Source organism: Delphinus delphis, chromosome 11, assembly GCF_949987515.2.
Source record: "Delphinus delphis chromosome 11, mDelDel1.2, whole genome shotgun sequence".
Lineage (NCBI taxonomy): Eukaryota > Metazoa > Chordata > Mammalia > Artiodactyla > Delphinidae > Delphinus > Delphinus delphis.
The window spans coordinates 50,323,268-50,347,148 of NC_082693.1; the positions used below are offsets into that span (position 1 = coordinate 50,323,268).

General features: G+C 40.2%; 1 protein-coding gene across 2 annotated transcripts in view; it reads left to right on the forward strand.

Annotated features, from left to right (window-relative positions):
* SRGAP1 (SLIT-ROBO Rho GTPase activating protein 1) overlaps positions 1–23,881 on the forward strand; it is a 274,067-nt gene that overhangs the window by 193,752 nt on the left and 56,434 nt on the right. For both annotated transcript variants that reach the window (XM_060025148.1, XM_060025149.1), the window contains exons 7-10: positions 5,710–5,931; positions 7,913–8,014; positions 21,634–21,831; positions 22,273–22,357. In XM_060025148.1, coding sequence (XP_059881131.1) covers positions 5,710–5,931; positions 7,913–8,014; positions 21,634–21,831; positions 22,273–22,357 — 607 coding nt within the window. The remainder of the gene's footprint in view (positions 1–5,709; positions 5,932–7,912; positions 8,015–21,633; positions 21,832–22,272; positions 22,358–23,881) is intronic.

Sequence of the window (23,881 nt, forward strand, 5' to 3'; positions counted from 1 at the left end):
CTTCACACATGTAACAACTTTTTCTTATCCATTGTTTACATCTCAGAAAATGGTACCACTTTCCACCCAGTGGCCCAAGCCAAAAACCCAGTTCTCTCATTCCCCACGTATAAACGCATCAGCATATCTTACCATCTCTACGTCCAAAATATCCCAAACCTTGGTATTTCTCACTACTTGCACTCTCAGTCTCTGAGACAAAGCCTCTTCATCTCTTGCCTGCACTTAGGAAGCAACAGCTTCCTAAGATGTCCAACTGAGCACTAAGACCTTCCAATCAATAATTCATTCTCTTCCCAAGCAACCAAAGTATTAAAAAAGATAAATCAGACCTGTAATCCCTATTTAAAACTCTCCATTAGAATAAAATCCAAACTATTCACTAAGACGCTATGTGAACTGGCACCCACCTGCCACTCAGTGTCATCTCCTGCAACTTTCCCCTTAGCCACCATGCTTCAGGTACACAGGCCTTTCTCTTACCCAGACCCACTAAGCTTTTTCTTGCCTGGGGCCTTTCTCGTTTTTGTCTAGAGCACTCTTTCTTCCAGAGCTTTACAATACTCCTCCTTTACATTCATGTGACACCCGGCTGTCCTATATAAAAGAGCAATGCCCTTCCCCCAGCACTCCGTGTACCTCTGACTCTTTTCTCCATAGCATGTATCACCTGACCTGTATTAATTGAGGCTTGGTTTATTGTTCTCTCTCCTCTCTTGTGATTTGATTCAGGGTAGTTACAGAGATTTGGCCTGGGAAAAAAATGAGTCCAGTAGCAGCTCCTCTGAAGGAAATAATTGCCCCTGTGGGTGGGAGCTGTATTAGGCAACAAAAGATTATTCAGCCTACTCATTGGCTCAGGCTATGCAACCTCTGTTCTCCTTCTCCTGTTTCCTACTTTGTATCCATTGGTATCACACCGATGTACCATTTTGACCTTTTCCATGCTAAAGAGAAACTCAAAACAAGTTTGGCTAAATGCTCAGCTGCAGTTAAAGTAGCAGCAAAAATTAAATTGTCAGCTAGGGACCATCAGGAGCCCAGAGGTGAAAGCAGGTGTGTAAAAGTTGCCTGTAATTTAGACATACAGTTCAGTTCCACAAGATGCCTCTGTCTCACAAAATGTGTTTGCGGTATCTTGCCTGAGGTACTGAATAGCTAGAGAAGAAATTAGTGAAGGACAAAGATACTTACACAGGAGAAATCAACTTTCTTCTTGACATCTACTGTAAAAGCTCTGAGAGTGTCTATTTCTGGTCTTTGAAAGCTACCCATGGTCATGTGAAAGCTGTATTTTGCAGTTCAGTTTGCTTGGGTTGCACTATTTTTCAGAAAGACCGAAAAGAAGGGGCAGACTGAGTCTTTACACAATATCCATGGTTCTGGAATGGTCAAAGCCAAACTTATTAAAAGCCAGGGATAGGACCCACAAGAAAAGATCATGGAAGCTTCTCAGACAGAGGCAGGAGTGATGAAGTTAAGACTGAATACTTCAGGATTTCTTCCCTCTCCATTCTCATGACAACCACTTAATTCTGGAGTGACATACAGGCTTGGGGCTGCCCTCCAGCCACTTCCTGGGCTGCCCTGCAAATGACATTGGCTGTTACTGTTCTGGAAGCATGTATGTAGGACTTGTTTTCCATTATGGTAATCCCATCTAGGCCCAAACTTCTACCCCACTAGGGCTTCTCATGTCATGGAGTTTATTTCAAAAAAAAGAAAAAGTTGTCTCCCGGAACAGCTATGATCCAGTTATACCTGACATCCTGACATTATACCCACCAAGTATACTTGAACCAATCTCTCAGCCTTTGGGACAAGAAAAAGTATTTGTCACTGGCCTCAGTACCTAGATTTCATCTTCATTTTTTTTTATACTATTTGTAACACTTTTGCCTAAGGAAATTAGCCTTACTGTGGTGCTACAGACTAATGCCTAGTGGAATCTATCTTGGCAGCTCTTAGGATATTAAAAAAAAAAATACAGCCTTCGACTTCTAACAGTCTTTCCTTCCCCAGCTTTAATCCATAATTTAATATAGCCATTCAGAGTTTTTCATCCATCAGAACAACACTATTTTGTTTTCATGAAATATTTTATTGGTTTCTTATGTATTTTCATCATTAAATGCACTTGGGCACTTGGGTTATAATTCAACTCTTTGTGTAGAAGCTGGCTCTTCGTGTTGTCATTAATAATTCATAAGCTCCGTAGAATTACTTTAGGCCTTTTAACCAAGTATCTTGAATCCTAACATATCCAGTGTCATTTTAGCTTCCAGTTTAGAAAAAAAAAATGGCTGTGACAGGTCTTGCTGTCTCAGGAGACCTTGAAAAAGAATTTTATTGCTGTTTCTTGTTTCTTTTAAAGTTCTGGATGGTTAAAAAGCCTACAGTGTAGAAAAAGCTGCATATCACAAGTAACAAAATCATGCCAGTTACATGACCTCACAGGCTGGAAAGTATTGGTAGAGGTCGGAGAAGGAAATTTTCCATCAAAGCTCATCACAGAAACCTACTAAGTTCTCAAAGTCCAGAAGACACCCAGGGAGGCCCCTGGGCTGATTATGAAGCCACATGCATGCTTCTCCCCAAATTATTAGGAAACAACAGTGAAATAAGGGGTGTCTTACTGGGACCAGACTCACCAACTTTGTGTGGCTGAGCTGCGTGTGGAAACATGCACTGGTACTTTTGAAATCTTGACATTTATTCCCCAAAGAAGCCACACTTAGAAATTTGAGGAGTGAACTAAGTCTGGAAGTAATGAAAATTTGGTATGTATTTTTCAGAGCTGTAATTCAAGTGGATAGTTGGGGTTGAATTTCTTTCTTTTTCTTCCTCTTTTTCCTTCATTCTTCTTCTCTTTTTTCCTTTCTCTTTTAAGTTGAAAAGAGACTTGGTTTTTGTTGGGGGGAAGAAAAGGCTTTTCTCTGGGTTGTTTCCTCTCAATATCAATTTTCTATTAAGTCCCATTGGGATCAGTACTCATAAAGTAAAGGAGCTTGTGTGATCTGCTTCATTATAATCAAGTTGAATCTGCCTTCTTTCAGAATAGTAGGGTGTTTTGAAGCACTGGTACATCTCAAAGAAATGAGGCCATTTCCTTCACAAATTTATGTTTTCATACGATGAGGTGTTATTGAAAGAATAATTTTTCAGTCCCTCTGAGGTGTATAAAGCTGCTACACAGAACCATTATGGATTTTGAGGAGTAAGAGGAATAAAAGAGGACTTTGCTCATCTGAGGCTAGAATTTTTTAATTAACTGAAAATCAGTCTCTGTATTTGAGTGCAGCTGATTCCGCTGGAAATGTATTAACGCGGAGACTGATTGCTGCATCTCGCAACTATGTTTTGCTTATATTTGTAATTGTGATGTGGCAGCTACTGTCTGCTTTTTTAAATCAAGTAATCTTTAATCAAGTCGATTCTCTGGCCTGTTTGGAGAAATGGCACCCCTAAAGGACAGGGTTCAAGACCCTTTTACCTGATTGTTTCAGTGCAGTGCTTCTCAAACTTTAGCGTGTATATGAATCAACGTGCGTATTTCTTTTTTAACTTCAGATTCTAATTCAGTGGGTCAGCGGTGGGTCCCAGGAGTCTGCATTTGCTGCTGGTCCACAGACCACACTTTGAAAACCAAGATTTTATAATATGTTTATGTAAAAATCCCAAATTTAAGCATTATGAAATTGGAGGGTGAGGGTGGAATTAAATGTGTTAGCATTTCTAAGGACAGGTCAGTGATTAAATCTGTACCTTCATAAAACATAAGACAAGTTGTGTCCTTTGCACCCTTCTACTACTCTTTTAGTAGCAAACTGACGAACAACTTATACTTGAATTCCTTGAGAATGGAGATTATATTTTACTGTGTTCCAGTTTTCGTATTCCTGGAGCCTAGCAAATGCCCAGGCATCTGTAGATGGCCAATTAGTGAGCTGAGTTGAATTGAATCAAATTGAATTGATTGAACTTCATTAGAACAATATAGGGATGACCTGATTTTGTACTTTAAAACCACTTGTTTTCTCTTTAAGAGATTTATATTGCTTTTATGTACAAATTTAAAATTCTGTCAGTAATTTATAACTGACTAGTATCCAGAGTTACATTGTTTAAAATTATATTCCCTTAAAATGCAATATGAATAAATAAATACAAATTAAAGATAGTGAAGATCGAAGCCCAAAGCCCTTGTATTCCTAGGAATACTAAACAAAATTCTGTCTCTGATAGAAGGACTTTAGCCAGTCATTTCTTACTGAAAAATTTTATTCTAGAGATAAGACAGAAGGCATGACTGGGCTATTTTGGCAGAGTCAAACCTGTTTTTCCCATTTCAGAAAGAGTACAGATTATTGTTGTCTTCAGTAAATTATACAAACATCAAAATACTACAGTTAGTATGTTTGCATCCCAGAAGGATTTCAGTAGATCACTGTATCAATCTCAGTATGCATGAACAAACTTGAAAGCTATTTTTTCATTATTTCTTTTCTGTATTTGATTTTGCTTCTTTTATTTTTTAATAGCTTTATTGAGATATTATTCACATACCATACATTTAACCCATTAAAAATCCACAGTTGGCTTTTATTATATCCACAGTGTTGTGTATATGTTGCCACAATCAATTTTAGAACATTTTCATTACTCCAAAAAATCCTGCACCCCTTAGCCATCACTTCCTAATTCCTTCATCCCGCAGCCCTAGGTAACCACTAATCTACCTTCTCTCTCTATAAATTTGCCTATTCTGGATATTCGTATCAATGGAGTCATACAATGTGTGGCTGACCCATGTTGTAGCATGTATCAGTACTTCATTCCTTTTTATGGCTGAAAATGTTTTGTTTATTCATTTATTGATGGACACTTAGTTTCCACTTTTCAGCTATTAATAATACTGCCAGAAACATTCATGTACAAGTTTTATCTCTTTTTTATATATTCCTAGGAATGGAATTGCCAAGTCATATGTTTTATCTCTTTTTTTATATATTCCTAGGAATGGAATTGCCAAGTCATATGTTTTATCTCTTTTTTTATATATTCCTAGGAATGGAATTGCCAAGTCATATGTTTAACCTTTGAAAAACTGCCAGGCTCTTTTCCAGAGTGACTGCAACATTTTACATTCCCATCTGCAGTGTATGAGGGTTCCAGTTTCTCCACATCCTCCCCAATCCTTGTTATTTCCTGTCTTTTTTATTTTAACCATCCTAGTGGTATCACATGTGGTTTTGATTTGCATTTCCCTGATGGCAAATGATGTTGAGCATCTTTTCATATGCTTTCGACAATTTGTATATGTATTTTTTAAGAAATACCTAGCAGATCCATTGCCCATTTTTTTAATTGGGCTATATGTCTATTTATTATTGAGTTGTCAGAGTTCTTTATATATTCTAGATACAAATTCCTTATCAGATAACATGATTTGCAAAATATTTTTCCCGTGATGTGGGTTATCTTTTTACTTGATAGTGCCCTTTGAAGCACAAAAGTCTTCAAATTCGATGAAACCCAATTTATTTTTTCTTTTGTTGCTTGTGCTTTGGATACTATATCCAAAAAACCAATGCCTAATGCAAGGTAATGAAGGTTTGCTCCTAAGAATTTTATGGTTCTAGCTGTCACATTTAAGTTGTGGTCCATTTTGAGTTAATTTTTATATGTGGTGTTCTCTTACTTTTTAAGTGCTGTGATCTTGGCTACCATGCAAGTCTAAACAGAGCCCTGAGAACATATCTCTCTGCGGAGTATAACCTTGAAACCTCCAGACACGAAGGCTTAGACATTATTGAGAATGCAGTTGACAATTTGGAGCCCAGGAGTGATAAGCAGAGATTCATGGAGATGTACCCTGCTGCGTTCTGTCCACCAATGAAGTTTGAGTTTCAGTCTCACATGGGTGATGAGGTCAGTAATTGATTATCTTAAAACTAACGAATTGTCTCTTAACTTACATTACTCTTCCCCTGCTGTACCCAGCAGTTGTAAAAATTCCCAGTTGTCTTCTCTTGGCTGCCTTTGCATGGGATCCTACTACAATACTCTCAACAATCAACCACTACCACCTTTTAAAGCAATGATCAAACACTCTAATGCCTCCAGAGGCCAAAGAAATAGAGGTGCAAACTCACCTGGGTGTAAGCGCTAAACTGTTGCAGGATAGTTAAAGAATTCTTTCTCCACCACAAGACATTCAGATTTAAGTTCAAAACAAAGCGTTTTGTTGGCCCAATAGAATCTGTCTGAAGACTTCTTATAATCCTGATTTAAAGATCTCTGTAAAGAAAAATAATTATAAATGGCAGGAAAATGGAAGACAGGAAAAAAGATACAAACCATTTTTTTAAGACTCAAGTTATCTCCAAACTGGTAAAACGAGCATTAGAAAGGATGTATTATATCTTAGGTTCTTTATATGAGGTTAGCTTTCTATCCTATTTTATGCAAGGGAAAAACTCCATTTAAACCATTTATGAGTTACAGAGGTATATTTATTGTCTGTGAACAGGGGGAAACAAGAAGAACCAATAATGGAGCATGCTCTATAGCACTTGGTGTCCCAGCTGTGCAAAACAGTACTCATAGATTAAAAACTCAATTTTCGCTTATTGTGGTGACAGTATGTTTTTAAAAATAGACGTACTTATAATTTCCATGGCAGATATCTTCTTTAATGTCATATTTTCTCTGAAACACCTAATGTTAAGACTTATAAGATGTATATGTATGTACCTGATATATTTCTAACCTAATTTTATTTTTGCTTGATTTGATAGAGTGAATTACTTGATTAAAAATGGTAAGCAGTCTTTATGCCAATAGCACACGAATTTGACAGGCGAGTGGCTTATCCCACCCAGAGTTATGTTTCTAAAACCACATGGTTTTAATCTTTCAGTTATGGATGAATGTGTTAAACACAGAATGATAAAATGTCACAAACAAGTGATTTCAGTTGGGTTAAAAGTTGTTACTTTTTTTGAACTATTATTATTTTAATATAGTAAGTCTCTTGCCCTTTTTTATGCCCAGTTCTGCCAGGAAGCAATAATCTCTACGATGTCTTGGAGACTCCATAAAAGGAAACTCTCATTTGCTGAGACCATTTCTGTGATGAGAAAGACGAAAAGAAATTGTTCATCTCTAGTCTGATTTTAATATAGTTAAAAGGCTCTTAATTTTGACCTTATCCATAATTGAGATCATGGCCAAGATACCTTTCTACCAAAGCCTAAGACAAGTGGCTTCCTCAGTTTCGCGGTGAATCACATGATTTGGCTGAAAATTGGCAAGACAAGCCATGGTTGAAGATACAGAAAACAGTTATTCACTTTTTCTGAGTTTTCACTGTGTGCCAGGCAGTGTTCTAAGTGCTTTATGTACATCATCCCATTTCATCCCCACCACAGCCCTATGGCATAGGTACTCTTACTATCCCCATTTTACAGATAAGGAAACTGAGGTTTAGTAACTTACTGTAGTCACCCAGCTGACTGTAACCAGCAGGCTCTGCTGCCTGCCCTGCTTTGGCCTGCATGACCGTACACGTGGATCATCCGTCACACTCTGCGCAATAACTTATTCCACAGGTAGACGGCAGCATCAGAGCTCCATCTCCAGCAACCGCCACCTTCTTAGAGGGATGCTTCCTACTGCTGCGTTTTTCCCAGTCATATCCAGGCCAAGCAGCTGCATTCTGCTCTTGCCACTTACATAACAAGTTCATATTTAAGACTGAAGTTTTGAGGTGGCTGTTAAAAGTAAAATATGGAATTGGAATCTTGAGGGGATCTGCCTGATTCTTGCAGCCTTTAAATGGGAGAACTGTGCACCTGGAGGCTGGCTGGACGGCTCCCTGTTGTAACTGTGGTTTCTGATTCCCCATCAGGTGTGTCAGGTCAGCGCGCAGCAGCCGGTCCAGGCAGAGCTTATGCTCAGGTACCAGCAGCTGCAGTCCCGACTGGCCACGCTCAAGATTGAGAACGAGGAGGTGAGCATGCTTTCTGCCCTCACAAGTAAAATGAATTCTAATGTAAACTGGAAGACAGTTTCACACGACCTAAGGGAATTTAACATTGTAACTGCCATCTCTTCATCCTGCATTTTCAGCTAGATCATAGTTCCTGAAGTACTCCTTGTAGAAGATAAATGCAAAGGTTCTGTATTCTACCATAAATGAATACTTTACCAGGGATTCACTGCATACACATGTAAACACACCTTTTATTCTTAAATTCTTAAATACTGAAAGTAGTTCCCAATAGATGATCAAATTCAACATATGTGTTCAAGAATCTACATGAATGTGTGGAAAGAGATGTCTGACATGTTCATTTAATCCTAACTTTTGAAATTAGTCCGTTTTTATGCTTTTTGGTAGTTTCTAGGTTTTTGGTACTGAATATGGCATTACTGATATAATTATGAGTACAAAAATCATAGTACTTGAATGGGAATATGAAACTGTTTATTTGCTGACATTACTGGATTTAAATGGATAGAACGTAAAATGTGAATTATAAATATACGTTGAGCCAGAAAGCAGCCGTACAATTCAGCTGCCTGTTTCTGAAATTGATTTATTGGGTCCGTGTTCTACTTAAATAAAAATAGGAACCACAAATGTTTCTTGTGTTAGTCAAGGCACTCAAATGTAATTTACAGGAACCCAAATCACACTTAGTCAAGTCACAAAGTTTACGTATTGGTCAATGTTTGCAGTAGCCTCAGTGGTGATTGGATCTGTGTCCAGATGATAGTTATCAGGAATCTCTTTTCATCACTTTGAAGTGGTATCTTCATGTGTGTTGGTAGGAAGTCTCTCCCCATGCCCTGTATCGGGAGATCCAGGACTACATAGTCCCTACAGTTTACCATCTCACCTCATCCCAACATCCTTATCTCTGAAATAAGGTCTTTCATTGGCCTGACTTAAGTCATGCATACTTTTGGACCACCTATTACAGCCAGGAAATGGGATTTTTTCATTGGCCAGCTTAGATCCTGTGCCCATTCATAGAACCGTTTGACAGCCCCAGCAGAAATACGTATTTCTAGAGACAAACAATTTCCAAAAGAAGAAGTGTGGGACAGAAAGGAAAAAAACAACAATCTGCCCTTGATAAAATAAATGGTCAAAATTCACTTTAGTACCCTCTTTTATTCTGATTCCACTGAGATGTTTTGAATTATGTGAATGTGTGTTTGTTTCTGTTAAGAAAGAGTGTCATGTTTCTAGACCAGCGGAGTCTGGTGAAAACCCATTGCAGCCTTTCTGGTTTCTGGTCTTTCTGGAAGAACCAAACCACCCCTTATTCAAACATGTGTATATAAGATGCAACCAATGTGATTAAGATTTCAGTCTCTGGGTAAAGTCCCCCTAATGAAACTTCCCGAAGGAAGGCTGTTGCTCTCTGAGGTGTCGTTAGAGCTCAGGGCTCTGGCAAGGCATCACAAAATACTCACTTAATGCAGTTTACTGGATCCTATTAGACCTAGGGTTTGTATGCCTAGTGACTTCCAGGTTTTTTTTCATGCATAGGCTCTCGTGGTTTTATTTGGAAACGGTCTCTAAACTCTAGGAAAATAGTGTATGATACACAAGGTCGAGACTGGTGGCCCACAGACCTGTTTGGTTTGGCTCCACACAATTTGGGCCTGTTAAAAACAGGAGAGTGTGGGAACTCTAGCCCCTGTGTTGCTTCGTGAAGGGAAATGCTGGGGTACTCGAATTCCACTTTGCCATAGTCGTTCAGTCCTGATTTTCTTACATTGGACTAGTCCATTTATGTAACCTGTCTGGCCTCTGCAGCCCTTTGAGTTTGTGACCCTAGTCTTCCTCTTTGGGCATAATGTGGAGAAGCACAGTATCTTTATAACCTGATAGGGGCAGACAGTGCTTTCTGAGGGCGAATTTTTCAAAATTTACTGTAGAAACAAATGAATTGGATTGTCCTGATGTTTCTTCTGAGCATGACAAGTGGTTTATGATTCTGGGAGATGGAACAGATTCACTGTAGTAGAATGGGATTCCCAAGGAAAGTAAGATTTAAATTGGATTTGTTGCAACCAGTAGACTTCATAGGTATAGAAAGAGGGAAAGAGGTTTTAATATATTTTCAAGATTGGAGAACAGAGCAGTTTGGTTATCACCCAGGTTCTCCTTGGGGATGAGCTGAAGGTGAAGCTGAAATTGTGTGACGAGAGGCATTGAGAACAAACTTAAGGAGTTTTGATGCTGTGGGTCAGTCCATTTCAGTAAAATAAATATTTATTGAGCGACTTATACATTCCACATATTTTGCCAGGTGTGGAAAGTACAGAGATGAATAAGTTACAGTTAGCATGTGTCTAGTGGAGAAGTAGTCTATAACAAGTCGTTTATACAATGTGAAAAATAAGAGACCTAACTTGGGAACAACATAGCAATCATTGCTGATTTGGAGCCCCTGTGTAGCACTTTTCTCCACCATGAATAAGGAATTTGCCTCTGATCTTCCACTGATAGGAGGACAGAAAATTGACACCTTGGTGTCAAAGCAAAATATACAAGTAAAGAAACACATGCATAATTTATGTAATTCTCTGCCTCTGCACAAACTTATGTGTATATGTGTGTGTGTGTGTGTGTGTGTGTGTGTGTGTACACACACATACTCATAAAGTCCAACATTTATTGGAAAGAGTTTAATTAACTAAAAATAATTATGACTGCCCAGTGAAAAGATCAAAGTTGAGGGAAAATTTCATCCAAGCTTACAAAAGCATAGAGAGGGCAGCTAAATAGAACATGAACCTTTTCACAAAATCTTAGACAACTATAAATAATGGACACCCCTTGAAACTGTAGGAGGCCTTCTAAGAAGGGAGTTTCCATGCTAAGAGCCCACAGACCATGTCTGGCCATGGACAAATTTTGTTTGCTCTACAGTGCTTGATTTTTTTAATTGTTATTGTCATTTAAAAATTGGAAGTTTTGGGGCTTCCCTGGTGGTGCAGTGGTTGAGAGTCCGCCTGCCGATGCAGGGGACACGGGTTCGTGCCCCGGTCCGGGAAGATCCCACATGCCGCGGAGCGGCTGGGCCCGTGAGCCATGGCCGCTGAGCCTGCGCGTCCGGAGCCTGTGCTCTACAACGGGAGAGGCCACAACAGTGAGAGGCCTGCGTACCGCAAAAAAAAAAAAATTGGAAGTTTTGCATAAAAATGTGGATTTTCAGCTTCAAAAAAATTAGATCTTCTCATACTAGACCTGCATTTCTATAGGACAATAACTGGCTTGAGCTGAGGAGTACATACTCCCCTTAGACGCAGAGCACGTGCTTCCTATTTGCCATACGCCCCACTCAGCCCACTTGCCTATTTTCATTACTTGGCCCTGGAAGATAGTTGATTTTGCAGCACTTGCCTTAAAACAAAGAGAAGAGAGCAGTATGCATTTGTAAAATGGCCTGAGTATACTTGTAAGTAGTAAAGGTTGGAAGTAAAGGCCTGAGAAGGGCTTGATAAAATTTGTGGTTGATGCAGATTCATAATGGATTGTGACATTTACTGTCACTTCACAGTAAATGAACTGTGAAGTTCAAATGTAAAAAACTTTACATTTGCCTGTTAAACCTTTTAAAATGAGCTTTCAGTTTCATTATGCTGTGGACTTGCATCAGTGATACCTTAGCCTTATGATTCCAACTTCCAGTCAGCCGGTCCACAAATATATATTATTAGGTTCGCTGTGTATTGTGCCCATAGAATTAGAGCAGGGACTGCTGCCCACACAACTCTATTCCCCCATTTTTTTTTTTTTTTTTTTTACTTAAAAGTATAACTTTTTATTAAAACTTTGAAGTGAAACCTTAATAAACATTATTTTTAAAGGCAACCTAAAACTTTGAAAAGCAACCTAAATCTAAATGATCATTTATACCTTTCTCACTATACACAGTTTCCAAAGTCCAACCTAATGTTACACAGCCATGTCCACTTTCTGAAAGTTTACCGTTCAAGTGAAATAGGGAGATTAAGAGGTACAGACTTCCAGTTACAAAATAAATGAGTCAAAGGGATGAAATGTACGGAATGAGGAATATAGTCAATAACTATGTGATATCTTTGTGATATGTGACAGATGGTAACTAGACTTAAGATGGTGATCATTTTGTAACGTGTAGAAGTTTCAAATCACTGTGTTGTATGCCAGGAACTAACTAACATGGTGCTATATGTCAATTATACTACAAAAACAGACCAAATTTATAGAAAAAGAGAGGGGGGTGGGGGAGAGGGGGAGTTGGATGAAGGTCATCAAGAGGTACAAACTTCCAGTTATAAGATAAATTATTACTAGGGATGTAATGTGCAACATGGTTAATATAATTAACACTGCTGTGTGTTATGTGTAAAATTTGTTGAGAGTAAATCCTTTTTGCTCTTTTTATTTTGTATCGGTGAGATAATGGATGTTCACTAAACTTATTTTGGTCATCATTTCGTGATGTATGTTAAGTCAAATCAGTATGCTGTAGACTTTATTATTGCCCTGTCAATTATATCTCAATAAAACTTCAAGGGAAAAGAAAGAAAGAAGGAAGGAAAGGGAAAGGAAGGAAAAAATTTACTTTTAACCGTTGTTGTAGGGATTTCAGCTTAGGGGGTCATTGCTGTGGCTCCTTTCTTTCAAAGCTAGCCTCTGGAGTAATTCCCCATAGATCACATTTCCCTTTCCTTAGAGTTCCTCATTCCTCCCTTTGTTGCAGGAGAATGGGGTGCAAGAGGATAGTCATGTCCCAGGTTTCAGGTGAGTTCCTGGGACGGGCTGCCAAGTGAGGGTCCTTGGCTTCACACAGGAAAGCATTCAAAAGTGAGCCAAGGTAAAGTGAAAGAGTTTATTTAGAGAGATGTACATTCCATAGGCAGAATGCTGTTGTCTCAGAAGCAGCCCAGGATGATTAGTTTTTTGGGGCTGGGTAATTTCATAGGCTAACAGGTGGGAGGGATATTCTATTTGGGGGAAGGGGCAGGGATTCCCAGGAATTGGGCCACCACGCACTTCCACTTCTTGGCCTTTATGGTAGCCCTCAGAAGTGTCATGGCGCCTGTGGGTGTGTTGTTTGGCATATGCTAGTGTATTACAGTGAGCATCTAATGAGGCTCAAGGTCTACTGGGAGTTGTATCTTCTGCCATCTTGGGCCTAGTTGGTTCTAACCAGTTTTTGTCATATCCTCAATGGCTGTGTCATTCTTTTAACGGTTGTGCCCTGCCCCCTTCCCTCCTGTCTCACCTTTATCAAAGCCAAAGAAAAGGAAAATGAATTGCATAAGTAAAGCAATTAGGCCTTTCTTTTCTTTAGGACAGCCTTATTTTTAAGTAGTTTGCCCCATTTTCAGACCATTTGTCCCAATATTTGCTCCAGAAAATAGAGCTTTCGTAAGCATGTCACTTCTGTGCTATGAGTAAAACCTTCTCACACATAAAACAACTAATTTCTCTTAAGTTATAGTAGATTTATCCCCCTGGAGGGAATAGAAAAGAGAGTAGTCTGTAATTAATTCCTCAGTTAATTTGTAACAATGTTTAATGAACATATAAATTTTCCTAGCACCACTTAAAATCTTTCACCAACAGTTTACTAGGGAGTATTTCGCAGACTATTCCCAAATATAATCCTTACACAGGATATTTTCAACAATAATGAACAAGATTTTAGGCAAACATGTGAGATAATTTTCACGGCATGGGTAATTGAGGGAAGTAAGAGGTATCTTGGTTTTACTTTCTGTTACCCGAAAACTGGGTTCACCTCTTGGTGGGAGTGTAGCCAAAAGACACAACCAAGCCAAAGCGCAGGAGAAGGAAGGATTTGTTATTACTTGCAGCAAGTAAGGAGGATACCGGGCATCTTTCCCAAAGCAATGACTCCCCAACAGCAAGAATTGGGGAATTTTTAAGCTAAAGGTACATGTATATTCCTGAAGAGGTTTGAGCAGAGGAGAATTCAGCATAGAATTGGGGGCAAAAGTCAACAGAGTCCAAGTTTAGTTGATTGAGGTCAGGAGGGTCAACATCCTCTTTCCGTCCTCCACCTGGGTAGGGGCCTTAGTTCCTGCAGAACTCAAAGGTATATTATGTATATCCCTTGAGGAGGAACTAGGACTCTGCTTTATCACTGCCTATTGTTTGGCTGCCTTTTCTCTGTTCCTGCATTCCTTTGTTGCCTTGAGATCCTTGGTTACTGAGACCTGTTCAAGGGCAAGCATTGTGGCCCGGCTTAGATCACAAAATGGCTTAGGCTAAAATGGCTTCTCTTATGTCAAGAAAGCCATCCATTCCTGGTTCTCTTTCTCCAGGGACCCGCTAACCTATCTGCTTACATTTCTACTTAGGGTAGAAAAATCACATTTCCCCCCATCAAATTTCCCATAATACCAATCGATGACTGCAGCAGAATCTCAAGTCATATACATCATTGATCAAACCCTTAGGGGCAGTTGGTTTAAGAAGTGAAGCTTGATAACCACTTAATCATTATTGCTATGTCTGATGACTTGTGTGGTTTTAACTTCATTTTAACTTAAGTGTTTCTTACTTGTCTGAAACCTTCTACTGATGAGGTTGACAGTAAAAGCCCAAACAAAAGAAAACTGCCATTTATCCCTTAAATGATAGCATCATCTCAGCCAAAATTGAAAACAGGATCAACTGTTTCTCACTGGAAACGCCTGTTGTTAGAAGCTCTGTGTGTGTGTGTGCGCATGCGCATGTGTTTTGTTTGTTTGTTTGTTTCAGATAAAGCCTTAACTCACTGAAGGGAGGGCCTTGATCCAGAAGAATACCAAGCGGAATGAGGAGAGTTTCTAGAAAGTGTCTAAAAGTGATTGATGGGGTAGGGCATCTGGAAGAAAATGGCAGAGCTCAGGATGACTGTCAGCAAGGAGACCCCACGTTGTTGGTGTGTGCTGAGCACTCCTCTGGCGTCTCAGCAATTTGGAAGGAGGAGGACTCCAACTTCCACCGTTCATTCATTCTCACCGCCATCTTAAGAATCTGCTGTATTCCATGCACTGTGCTAGTTAATAAGCCGCCCCGACCTCAAGGTGTTCCCGCTGGAGATAGAAAACAGAGGCCCTCTGAACAGTGTGGTGTAGGTGCTGGTGAGAAATGGATTTGGGATCATGCTCCTCAGACCACTCTTAGCAAAGGGTCCACCCAGAAGGGTCATTAAGTCAGAGTCCAGATGGGCTGCAAGAAAACAGGCTTTCTGAGACATGACTAAAGCAGAAATGTTGTTCAGAGGGCTCTAAGCAATGATGATGTTCTCTTCTTTGGATTAAGTTGTATCGTTGCTGAGAATGAATTTTGTTCAGAAGTCAGGAGAGCCTGGTATTTGTAAACATCGCCTGAAATGCAAGTGTGTAGGTTACTAGTGTGAATTCCTCTGGAATGGTGACACGACCCTTCCCCAAAAGCAGGGGGAAGAGCAGCAAAAATCAGACTGTTTTTCTAAATCTGGCAACACCTTACCCAGCAGTGACAGGGTCACTGGCACCTGTACCCCCCTGTTAAGGTACCAGGAGCAAGGGAGGTGCTCTGCCGCTGCTCCTGCCTTCTGTGGCCTGTGCTGGCAAGAAGCTTCTGTACCCCTGGCTAATTAACTATGGCATTAATCCAGTTTATATGTGTGTGGTCTCCTTCTGCTAATTTTGAATACACCTGAAAGGATACAGTGCTCTAATTGAAATACATACAAGGTCAGTGGTGGCAAGGAAGGAGTAGTTAAGTGGGGAGGGGAGGACAGGGCTAGGGGTCACCTTCACAGATGGAATGATAAGTCTTAAAGGATGAATAGGCCTGCACCAGGTGCAAGGTACAAGGCACAGTGCCATGAAATAACGTGGTGTGTGTTAGGGGTTGAATTGTGTCCCCCCCAAATTCATATGTTGAAGTCCTAACCATCAGTACTTCAGAATGTGACCTTATTTGAAGATAGGGTCTTCACAGAGGTAATCAAGTTAAAGTGAGGTCATTAGGGTGGACCCTAACCAGTGTGACTGATGTCCTTACGTTAAGGGGAAATTTGAACACAGAAACACAGAAGACAATAATGAAGAGACAGAGAGAGAAGATACCGGCTGTCTATAAGCCGACGAGGCAGGGCTAGAACAGCTCCTTCCATCATGGCCTCAGAAAGCACCAACCCTGGCCACACCTTGATCTCAGCCTTCCAGCCTCCAAGACTATGAGGCGATAAATTTCTGTTGTTTAAGCCACACAGCATGTGGCACTTTGTCATGGCAGCCCTAGAAAACTAAATCAGTGTGTTTGGAGAAGGAAACTTCTTGTTTTCTCTAATAATTGTAGTGTCCTGGGAGAAGAAAGGCAAAAGAGGCGGTCTACAGAAGGCCGCAGAAATCTGCTCTCAGAGTCCAGGCCACCTGGACACTCCTCCAGTACAGCGTGTTCTTTGGGTTTTTCATAATTCCTTAGCATGTTTTTGGCCTCTCTTTCTACCAAACCCAACTGTGTTTCCTTGCTACTGATGGGGAGTCATTACAAGCCTCATATGAGCTGTTTCATATCTGCTTCACTATGTTCCCCCTTGTGACTTATGAACATGGCTTGCGTGTGTGTCAGAGCTGGTGGTATTCTTCATCGGGAGTGTCCCATGGGGTAATACATAGTCCCAGCCATTGTATCTGGTGGCTTCTGTCACATCCTTTATTCTTCCCGATAATTCCAAATTTAACCATGACACTCTTGTTTCTGAGAAGGAAGTTGAAAAAAAAGAAAAGCGATTGACAAGGAATCACATTCACCGTTGCTGGGTCCACAGTGTGGGCCATAGTCTGTGAGCCTGTTACCAAGGACTTGGGTGGGTGTGGCACCTGCCAAGTCACTGGCCAGGCCCCTGGTGGGCAGGACTGGCCCTGGACTGCAGCTGAGCAGTCCTAGATCTAAGTCACAGGTCTGCAGTAGGGTCCACAGCCGGGACCAAGTTCTGCAGGCCTGCCTCTGGGGGCACAGATGGGCGTGTCTCCCTCCTGGTCGCTGGGGGGGCAGGACTGCTTTTGGACTACTACCAAGAGGGACTGGATCCAACTTACAGGGCTGCTTCAAAAACCAAAATTGGACAGAGTTTGGCAGGCCTGACTCTGGGCATACAAATGGGCTTGTCTCTTGTTGGGTCCCTCGGATGGGTACGACTGCTCATAGGCCATTGCTAAGAGGTATTAGAGCCAAGTTACAGGGCCACTTCATTATCCGCAGTTGGACCGAGGTTGGTGGGCCTGCCCCCAGGGCACAGATAGACGTGTCTTCAGCCTGGTTTCTGGTCAAGCACAACTGCCCCCTGGACTGCAGCGGGGCTCATCTGGAGCCAGGTTACAGGACCACTTCAAGATCTGCAGTTGGACCGAGGTCGGCAGGTCTGCCTCTGAGAGCAAGGACAGGTGTGCCTCCCAGCATGTCCCTGGGCAATAGCACTGCTCCCAGACCAAGGCTGAGAGGGACTGGAACTGCATCATGGGCTACTACAGGGTCCAAATCTAGGACTAAGGTCAGCGGGCCTGTTACTTGGGACATTGGTGGGCGTGACTCCTCTTGGGTCCCTTGGCAAATAGTGCTGGTGGCAGGCCCAAGGCCAAACAGGACTGTAGCTGCGTCTACAAGCGGACAGGCTATTTCTGGGTCTGTAGCCAGGGCCAAAGTTGGCAAGCCTGCCACCTGGGCATGGGCCAGCTTTCTCAAATGGGTCCTTGGCAGTTGTGGGCTGCATCAAGGTTTTACAAGATCCTATCTGGATCCCAGAGCCCCCACAAATGCACTTTTGTCCATGGATGGCTGCCAAATTGTTGTTGTGGGAGTGTATGAATAGGGGACCTCTAATTCTACCATCTTACTGATGTCACCTACAGGATAGTGAGTCTCTTCATTCAGCCTATAGATATATAATCATGACTTTCTTAAAGGACTTATAATGTTATTTTAAAAATCATCTTTAATGTGCTTTTTTCCAGTGTCTATCCTTTGCAATTTGCATATCCTCAGGAATAATGACTAAATCTGTTTAATTTTTGCCTCCTTTTAAAATTTGCTCCATCACATGACCTCTTTAAGCCTCTAAACTAGCACTGATTGTTATTGTTTCTTCCCTAAACAGTATTTTGTTGTTTTAAAAACAAAAACAAAAACCAAAAAAAACAATCGAACATATCTCTACTTCCTGTAGTGGTGGACTGAGTCACTCAGCTGATTCTCGCACATTTCATTATCCAGGACAAGGTACATGGCCAAGCCTGAAACCCATGACATACAGAGCCATATGTTACCAAAAGGAAGAGCATCAAATATTTTGAACAGAAATAAAATCCAGTGATTCTGAACTATTAGTGCCCCTAATGGCTTGGAAAAATAAACAAACATTCTCTCAGGATGATAACCTCACCCTAGACCTCAAATAACTCTACAGAAACTGTCCAGCAAAGATAACTAGGTACATAAGGAGAAAAGACAACATGAGTGCTAGCCAGAATACATAACAGACAATAGAAATATACCCACAGGAACTAAATATTGGGATTACCAGAAAAAAACTGTAAAAGAGCTATTTACTGTGTTCAAGAAGTTAAAAGTCAAGCTTAGATTTCAGCAGGGCACTGTTATAACCTATAAACAGTGAAATAACAGATTTGAAAATGAACCACACAGAAAGTCTAGAGCTGAGAAATACAGTAACCCAAATTAATAAATCAGGCATGGTTTTAACATCAGATTAGACACAGCTGAAGAGTGAATTATCAAAATAGAAGACAAATCTGAAGGAAGTAATCAAAATGCAGCATGGAAAAACAAAAGGATAGAAAATATGAAGAGAAAGGTAAGATACAGAGAACGCAGTGATTTTTAGCGTACTAACTAAACTCCCAGAAAATATTGATAGAAAAGAAAGTAGAGACAATATTTGTAAAGATAATGGCTGAAATCTTATCAGAGCTTAAGAAAAGTATCACATAATTCAAGAAGTCCAAAAATATTCCAGGCAGAATATATTTTTTAAATCCTTACCTAGATACATTATATTGAAACTGTAGAAAACTTTAAAACCAGCTGGAGAAAGAAAGCAGGGTTCATTCAAAGTGTGATAGACTGATAGTAAACTTCTCATTCAACAGGAACATGGAAGCCACAAGAAAGTACAGTGATGTTTTAAATGTACTGAAGGAAAATAACCGCCAACCAGGAAGAAATATCTTTCATAAATGAAGTGAAATAAAAGACATTTTTAAATCAACAAAAGCAAAATTCGCCACTAGAGGATTCATGCTAAAAAGAATTTCTATATAGAAAATAAATGTAGTTACCAAAGGGGAAGGGGAGGAATAAATTAGGAGTATGGGATTAACAGATACACACTACTGTATATAAAATAGATAAACAACAAGAATTTACTGTATAGCATAGGAAACTATTCAATATCTTGAAATAACCTATAATGGAAAAGAATCTGAAAAAGTATACATGTGTTTGTGTGTGTGTGTGTGTGTGTATATATATATAAAACTGAATCACTTTATTGTACACCTGAAACTAACATAATATTGTAAATCAACTATATTTTTAAAAGAAAGAATTTCTAAAGGGTGTTCTTAAAAATATAAGGTATAGAGATCAAAGAATTTAATATATGGATAAAGCTAAATGAGTACTGACTATATCATAATAATGTCTTGTATTTAAATGTATACAAATATTTACATATATAATACATCCTATTATAAAACATTACAAAAATAGCATATAAGTCAGGAAAAGTAAATGGTTTTAAGGTGTTCTAAACTCTGTACATTGTCTGGGAAAAAGATAAAGCTATTGATTTACATTAGACTTTGATAAGCAAAGGTGGAGTACAACCTAATTGTGGAAGATAAATGTGGAAGATAAATTTAAAAGCTCCTAGAAGATAACATAGAACAGTATCTTTATGACCATGAGATAGGAAAATATTCCTTAAATAGGACACAAAAGGCACTGATTATAAAGGCAAGAATTAGTAAATTGATTACATTAAAATTAGAGACTGTTCATCCAGACACTATAGAAAGAGTAAAAAACCAGAGCTCAGAGTGGGGAAAGATATTTGCAACACATATAACTAACAAAAGACTCATATACGTATTACAAATCTGTAAAGAGAAAGGCTCATCACCCAACAGAAGATTGAGCAAGAGGTTTAACAGAGCGTTTCAAAGAGAGAAAATCTAAATTGCCTTGAACATATGATAATGTGCTCAATCTCAACCATCAGAGAAATACATATTAAAACCACAATGAGATACCACTACACACCCAACACAGTGGTTTAAATTTTTAGGTGATTTTTTTTTTTTTTTTTTCTTTTTTGGCCATGCCACACGGCTTGCAGGATCTTAGTTCCCCAACCAGGGATGAAACCCGGGCCCTCGGCAATGAGATCATGTAGTCCTAACCACTGGACCACAAGGGAATTCCCAATGGTTTAAAATTTTAAAACTGACAATACCAATTGTTGTGGATGTGGAGTAATAGGAATGCTCCTGTGTTGGTGGGAATACAAATTAGAGCAATCATTTTAGAAAACAGTCTGGAATACCCAATAAGCAGCAATTCTACTCAAGTATGTGTGGCCCAACAAAAATGTGTTCCTAGCAGTATTATTCATAGCGGCCCAAAACCAGAAATAAGTCATCTATCAACAGTAAAAGGGATGAAATATGACGTATTCTTACAATGAATATTCAGCAGTGAAATACTGTACTCACAAGAAATGAATAAATCTTACTACATAAAGTTGAGCAAAAGAAACAAAACAAAAATAATATATGCTGTAAGAATCCATTTATTTATATAAAGTATTTTAAAAGGGTAAAGCTAATATATGAGGTTAGAAATCAGGATAGTAGCTACCTCTGGGGAGCAGGAAAGTGTGTGTGGTGACTGGGAGAAGCACAGGTTACTCATAATGTGCTATATTTCTTGATCTGAGTGGTAGTCACATGAGTGTGTTCAATTGGTGATAATTCATAAAGCTGTACACTTACGGTTTGCACATTTTTCTGTATGTAATTTCACTTCAGTTTAAAAGGTCCTTTAAAACAGAAAGTGTGGGCTTCCCTGGTGGTGCAGTGCTTGAGAGTCCGCCTGCCAATGCAGGGGACACGGGTTCGTGTCCCGGTCCAGGAGGATCCCACATGCCGCGGAGCGGCTGGGCCTGTGAGCCATGGCCGCTGAGCCTGCACGTCCGGAGCTTGTGCTCCGCAACGGGAGAGGCCACGGCAGTGAGAGGCCCGCGTACCGCAAAAAAAAAAACAACAGAAAATGTGATTGAGAGAGTACTCAGTGATACATGTGATTTACAGGAACTCAATTATAAAGTGATATCCTCCTCAGGATAATTTTGAATAAAGCCTCTCCTTATATTGGTGACATGGGGTATTGTTTACCTGTCTCTCTCCCCTAATAGACTCTGAACTCTGGTGGGGGCAGGGCCTGTGCCCCCATCTGTACCTGACAGAGCAGTTTCTCACTGTTTGTGGGATTCACGAAATAAGGTACTAACCTGAGAAATGTGCTCCTATTCCCAGGTTAAGAAAACAACTGAGGCCACCTTGCAGACGATACAAGATATGGTCACCATCGAGGACTACGATGTTTCTGAATGCTTCCAGCACAGTCGTTCCACAGAGTCTGTGAAGTCTACTGTCTCTGAAACCTACCTGAGTAAGCCCAGTATTGCCAAGAGAAGAGCCAACCAGCAGGAGACCGAGCAGTTCTACTTCATGGTATGCCTGCTGCTTCCCCAGCCACTCTTGGGGCTCAGATCTGGGGGCCCCAAGTACTGTTTCTGGAGTTGCATCAGAATCACCTGGGGTTCTTTACTAAGATCAGAGTTTCCAATTCAGTAGGTCTGGGATAGGGTTTCAGAGATAGTACTGATATGCAGACAAATTTAAAGAGGACTGCTCTGAAACAGAACTTTAAGATTATTTAATGAACAGACATGTCACCAGGAGAGCTTGTTACAATGCAGGTTCTGATTCCAGTAGGTCTGGGGAGGGAGGCACCTGAGAGCCCATATCTCTAATAGGCTGATGCCAAAACACTTTGCTTAGCAAGGTTCTATGATCTAAAAGACAAAAGTGGCTGGATTTTAGATATCCTATGGGAAGTTCCTGGACACTGAATACTTTTTTTAAAAGTTAAAAACATCTTTGCTTTTGCAGAAACTCAGAGAATATTTGGAGGGTAGTAATCTCATCACAAAACTTCAAGCCAAGCATGACTTGTTGCAGAGGACCCTTGGAGAAGGTCAGTTATCTGACATAGTTGGGGAGATGACCTGGATTATATGTTGTGTCATGTATGTATTCCATGAAGAGTGTGAACTGTGAATTTCTGCTGGAAGAAGCAGAGAACACTGTATGTTGAGATGTGGCTTTATCTGTGTAAGAATCAAGTTCTCCCTGGAACTGTTTTCTTTATGAGCTTGATGCTAAGCAGAACAGGGAAATCTAGCCAACACAGAGCTCCAGAGGAAGGGTCTTCAGAGCACAGTGCTCCTAGGAAGAGAGAAGTCAGAAGGAGCCGCACCTGTTCCCACCTGCTGACCCCGCGCCCCCCTTTCCTTCTTGGACTTCCCCACCCTTCCAGCCCCACCCCTTTTGTTTAAATGGACTAGTATTTGTTGTCCCATCTAATGCCTGTTTGGACTCTAGAAACCAGTTAAACCAGTTTGGGTGATTTTCTTTTCTTTCAGTAGGCATTGGTTTTACTTGAGAAGCAAACGAATTCTATTAAGCATATTGCTGTATCTAATGGTGCCAGAAACAACAGTAGCTACCACTAACACAAGGCCCTCTCTGTGCCAGGCATTGTTCTGAGCTGTATATATATAACTGGGCACTATTAACTTCCCCATTTTTACAGATGGGAAAACTGAGGAGGAAAAAAAGGATTAAAGTAAAGGGTACAGTGTAGATGTTATTGCTTCCCTTTTCATCTTCATGAAATTTAAAAGGGAAAAAAAAACACAAATGAAGTTCCTGTCATAAGTACCTCATAATCTGTAATACATTTAATTATCTTTTATTCACACTAGATCTTGCTGGAAGTTATAAAAAATGAAAGAGAATACAGATGGGAGAGAGAAATCAGGGGACTGAGTTGTGTAAATAACTTGGGCCAAAAAGAGTTTGCTCCCTTGACCTAAACTCTTGCCTCCTACCATTTTAGAACCTTCCTTAGCCATAAAGCAGGGTTTCCATCACCTTATCTCCTGGTTTCCTCTAAGCGACCATTATCCTCTGGGAATGTCCACATGGAGAAAGATCATCATAACCTGAAACTCCGTGTATTGCAGTTAGGATGACAGACTCTAAGATAAAAGGCCAATTTCACTTAGAAAAAAAACAAATAACATTTAAAGTGCTAAGAACTGTCTTTAAAAATAAAATAACCAAATACAATATGTGAACCTTCATTAGACTGTGAATCAAAAAGCAAAGTTGGACTTCCCTGGTGGCGCAGTGGTTGAGAGTCCGCCTGCCGACGCAGGGGACACAGGTTCATGCCCCGGTCCAGGAAGATCCCACGTGCCGCGGAGCGGCTGGGCCCGTGGGCCATAGCCGCTGAGCCTGAGCGTCCGCAGCCTGTGCTCCGCAATGGGAGAGGCCACAACAGTGAGAGGCCCGCGTACCAAAAAAAAAAAAAAAAAAGCAAAAGTTATAAAAGGCATTTTAGGGACAACTGGGGAAATTTAAATATAGACTGCATATTATATGCTATTATTTAATGAATTTTTAACTTTCCTAGATATGATAATGGTATTATGGT